Source organism: Puntigrus tetrazona, chromosome 20 (assembly GCF_018831695.1).
Source record: "Puntigrus tetrazona isolate hp1 chromosome 20, ASM1883169v1, whole genome shotgun sequence".
In the NCBI taxonomy this organism is placed as follows: domain Eukaryota; kingdom Metazoa; phylum Chordata; class Actinopteri; order Cypriniformes; family Cyprinidae; genus Puntigrus; species Puntigrus tetrazona.
In genome coordinates, this window is record NC_056718.1 from 22,834,287 (window position 1) to 22,839,286 (window position 5,000).

The following is a 5,000-nucleotide window of genomic DNA, read 5'->3' on the forward strand; positions in this document are numbered from 1 at the left end:
TGGAGGAAGCGGCTACAACACTGAGCGACTAGCTACACCTTATATCCCACAGTTCACAGGTGCATACATCAGCATTTGGTGCCGCTCCATTATTTTATTTTTTTTTTATAAAGATAGTCTTAATTATCGTGCACCAATCGAATCTCAGTGGATAACTGCTCACCATTGTTTCCCACAGAATATTCTTCTTGTCACATGGCACACTTCTAATGATTGACGTGTCCATTTCATGTTCTTTTCCAGAAAACAATGCAATCGTAGATAAGCAGCCAGTCAAGCTGTAGCCAATACAATCAAGGCATTTGCATTGCAGATTAACCGATCCGCTTTAGTCTGATTAGCTTTAGTCTAAAGTTGTTTCTGCTTATTAGCTGTCTAGCAGAGATGGATCGCATAAACTGTTAATTCCACCCTCTTCCCTTAGATGAGGACCGGCTGTCGAAAAGAAAGAGCGTTGGAGAAACAATATCTCTGCAGGTGGAGGTAGAGTCCAGAAACAGTCCAGAGAAAGAGGAGGTAAATGAAAATATACAATTACAAATAGGGATACACAATCATGATTTTTTTCAGAGCCAATTTTTTTTTTACCAGCAAATTGGCTGATTCTGATACAAATTTCTTTACTACATAAAACTGTTCTTAAATGAAAAGAGGAAGGGTAACAATGTGAAATTAAAGGCAACAACAATCCAAGCAACACAATCAGCACACATTCAACAACAAAAAGATGTTACTTAATCAGCGTTTATTTTCTTTTATATATTTATTGTAAAGGAAAAGGTACCAGTGAACTAAATGAAACCAAAATGCGCTAAAAATAAATTATTCCAAAATGTTAAATCAATACTGTTTAGTGCAACGAGTTAAACAAAGGTGCTATAGCAGGTGCTTTTAAAATCCAATTAAGTCCATAATTTAACTATAATTAGTTCTCTGAACGATCATGCCAGTGATGCCTCCACAAGAAAGTTTATTATTCTCTCTCATTATTGAGCCTAGTCTCATTTAAGTGTGTTTCAGTGGAATGATTTTCTGTTTCTATCTGGTGTGCTCATGACACGTTCCCCACAATGCAACCATTGCATCTCAAATGCAAAAGTCACTTTCTGTGTATTAATAGCACGCCGCATAGAAACAGAAAACCGTGCCTTTTGAAACACTTGAGATCCGGTCATCCACTTTCACAACATAATGCTGTCACAATGGCTGTCTTGATGGGTATTCGAGTAAACGCATTTGAGTACGTCTCAAATAAACATAACTGGTTAAAAAAAATGTTGTGTGTGAGTATAGCGGATCCATTCATTTCTTATATTAGGCTTATAATGTAAATCAAGCTTGAATGACTCATTCAACTTCTCTAATTTTAATAGGTTGTAATACTGTTTTCATAAGCACCTTAAAATACTGTTCAGGTAATTTGTATTGTTGTCTCTCTGAGGGCTAAGCCCTCCTAAAAACTAAATCCTAGAACCACCTCTGGTTTAACAGAAACTTTTTATGGATGTCCCCAGAGTAAAGTAGTTATCAGACATAGTTGAATTATGTGTTCTAATGTTTGTTTTCGTTCCCTGCAGAGAACACCAGCTGAAGAAATCACATTTGAAACACTAAAGAACGCCATCGGTAGGTTGATTTAACGCGGATTGATTTTCTTCTTCTTAATTGTCCCTGCAGATGTGTTCAGAACCCGCATGCAATCGTTTACATCATTATTGCTTTGTTAACTTCTCGGTTAGCTGAACGGTGTTAAAGTATGCGTGTATTCTCCAGTGGACAGCGTAGGCGTGGAGGAACAGGAGAAGGAACGCAGGAGACAGGTGGTTGAGAAGTTCCAGAAGGCCCCCTTTGAGGAAATAGCTGCCCACTGTGGTGCCAGAGTAAGTTGGCTTCCAGCACCTTTTCTTTTATTTCATGAAAATGTATGCCTTTGTTGTCTTCTCCCACACTGATCGGCTCAATATTGTAATTTAGGGCTGATACTTGTTCTTCCGTTTTTCCTCCCAGGCTACGATGTTGCAGAGCAAACTTAATCAAATCTTCGAAATCACGATCAGGTAGGTTGCAGCATGGCTCATATCAAACGTCAGCCGTCTCTCGGAAAGATGTTGGCGCTGATAAATCTTATCTTTTTCGCTCTTTCTGGCTTGCAGGCCTCCTCCCAGTCCATCTGGAACCATCACATCAAGTTACGGCCAAACCCAGAGTCGCTCTGTCCCCATTTATGAGATGAAGTTCCCGGACTTGTGCGTTTACTAGTGCAGCTCAACTCAGGATTCAGGAACCTTCGGTAGCAGCCAGTGGTGAAGAGAGCTGGAGGGTTTTAAGTATTAAATTATATTTTGATGTTTTTTAATACAGGAAATCTAAGAGGTCAGCCCTCCTCTATACTATAAACCTGATCGCTGTATTATCCCCTGTTCTGCAAGGTAAAAGTTCACCATTGAACTACTGCTGAAACGATTTTGATCGTTTGGATTCCTGATTTAGGTTCAGTGCACAGAGCTTTCCCTACTTAGAAATATTTTCTCACGTATTCTTTGATACTCTGAACTTCCATAATAAAATCAGCTAACATAAATGTATATTTGCAGCAAACCAAATCCAAATAAGCAGAGCGCATATTTCACCCTTAAAGTCTAAAGAAAGAAATAATATATATTTTAAATAAACAACCTTTTGCTAACTTCCAAGTAAAATAGTTTTTTTTTTCTACATTGTGACATTATTTTCATGACAGTCAAACACATTTAATGTGAAAATAAAAATATTTAAATTGTGAATTATTATTATTTCTTTAATTAGTAAAGAGCTTATTGTAATGCTGATTTCCCTTAAAAACCATTGCATTACAGTTGTTTATCGTAACATAATAAAACTGTAACTGCAAATTGCAAAATTAACTCATTAAATAAAAAAAAACGCATTACAGTGTTAAGACTCTGCGGATAGTTTTGAGTTGGCATTAAAAAATTATGTGATAATGTCATAAACGTAACGCTCTTAAAAAATAATTTGACCATATTTCTGTTAAGATTCACCTTTTATTCTGGAGTTTCAAAGTTGTATATTGAGGAAAAAGGGCAAACTGTCATCTCATTTTGACAAATCAAACAATTTAACCTAAGTGCAATCGGTATCAATGAAGCTCATTTGTCTCAAATGATTTTTACTTGGTGCTAATTTCTTTTCCTAGTACTTTGAGTCTAGCAAATTAGCTTTTTAGTATAGTTTGTTTATAACAGCAGTCAGCGTTCTGTAGATATGTGCCGTTCAGATCTTCTGCTCGTGTTTACTTGCTAAGCACAGTTGTGGTGTTAAGGAGCTCTGGTGCTGAAGGAGCTATTTAATTAGCACTTTTGTCTTATTTATCTAACCATAGTCATTTGCTTAGTATCTGTAGCCTGCTACGTTGTGCTTCTTTTTGAGTGCTTCCGCCTTTTTTTGTTTTTTTATAAGCACAAGCATCATTTTTATATGTGTGTTTGTGTGTGTGTGTATATAAGGACCAGATCTATAAATATATGTAAATAACCGTTTTAGATTGCTCTGGTTTAGCTCAGTGTGTGCATTTCCCAATGAAGAACTAAGCAGCATGCTGGCTCCGTTTTAAGAGTTTGCAAAACTCATAATAGCTGATTTGTTTTTGTGATGGACTGCTAGCTTCGGGGGTCAGAGACGGTCCATCAGGAACGGCAGCACACTCCCCGTCAAACTTTTTTTTTTTTTTTTTTTTTTTTTTTTTTTTTTTTTTTTTGTCATTTGAATTACATGATGCTCTACAAATATTTCAGATCATGCAAAGACTGGGATTTCACTGCTGATCTGTGTCTTTAAATACAGAATATTTAAAGGATGATATACAGCCAGGGGTTTATTTCGCATTTTTCATTATCCTGCTTAGCACACACAACTGCTTTCCAAATAAATAACATTTATCACCTTTATTATTAACTTATCACTCTTATGTTGAAATCATCACCTTATTTGTTGATTACTTGTTTAAATGCTAAGAGAAATAGAACATGGAAAACAGTCCGCATATAGCAAGCCGTGCAACGTTACAATATTAATTATTTTATTTTTAATCTGCAATCCAAGTTACTTTTAGTCACTTAGTTAGCTAACATATTTACCAAGTCTTCCACAATTTTAATTTCTGTCTCAAGTTCATTGTTCTTCCAGTTTTTAGTTGTTTTTTTTTAATTAAACTTGAGGCTCCTGAGCCACCTTCTGTCAAATATTTTAGAAAAAGCAATTTAAAAGAAAACCCCTTTCGTGGTCAAATAGAGAGATTTAGTGCATTATGCAAAATTGCATCAGTTGGCCAATAGTCAAGAACCTATTTTAGAGACCTGCTAATGAATTAAGAATAATAATTATATATTTTTTCATCATTTGATGGAGAAATCCAAGCCTTTTTTCTTTGGTGTAAATTGTGAGAGATGTTTTTTAATGTCCAGCTAATATGTTGTAGTCCTATGGGGGTTTTTTTTGTGGTGAATGTTTTTGTATGGCTGTGGTTTTTTTTACAGTGCCATGAACAGAACTGCTGTGCTTTTATTAGAAGATTCATGCAACTATTATTTATGTCATCAGTTGGTGACTGCATACGGTATATGGTTTCTGTGTTACTTTAAATGTTTTTTTAAGACTAAAAGTATGACAGCGGATTTCATAAATATTCATTTGTATTACACAGACAGAGCATAGATATTATAGAGATCCAATGAAAATGTCCAGATAACTAAACAGTAAATGCTATAATGCCTGTAGTCAGTAGTGTCTTTATCACAGAAGTAGTAGACCGTTGCTGTTCTCAGTATTATTAGTATTAAATGCATTTGCTATTTAAATATAATTATGCTTTTGAAACGAATCTGAAGTATTAATCTTGCCCCGATAATGACTCGTATAAATGCTCAGTAGTTTTGTAAAACGCATCTCGCATTTCTTCAGCATTTTAATGTTTGCGGAAATTAATTCGATTAATTGTCAAA

The 5,000-nt window shown here is 35.4% G+C and overlaps 1 protein-coding gene across 5 annotated transcripts in view; it reads left to right on the top strand.

The window, feature by feature from the left end:
• The window catches only part of efr3bb (EFR3 homolog Bb (S. cerevisiae)), a 32,288-nt gene that overhangs the window by 27,128 nt on the left and 160 nt on the right, over positions 1-5,000 (top strand). For all 5 annotated transcript variants that reach the window (XM_043219708.1, XM_043219711.1, XM_043219709.1 and 2 more), the window contains 6 exons: positions 1-59; positions 425-516; positions 1,578-1,626; positions 1,774-1,880; positions 2,008-2,057; positions 2,154-5,000. The exon at positions 1-59 is cut by the window's left edge and continues 69 nt beyond it; the exon at positions 2,154-5,000 is cut by the window's right edge and continues 160 nt beyond it. In XM_043219708.1, the coding sequence (XP_043075643.1) occupies positions 1-59; positions 425-516; positions 1,578-1,626; positions 1,774-1,880; positions 2,008-2,057; positions 2,154-2,259 (463 nt within the window). In that variant the 3' untranslated portion in view covers positions 2,260-5,000. The remainder of the gene's footprint in view (positions 60-424; positions 517-1,577; positions 1,627-1,773; positions 1,881-2,007; positions 2,058-2,153) is intronic.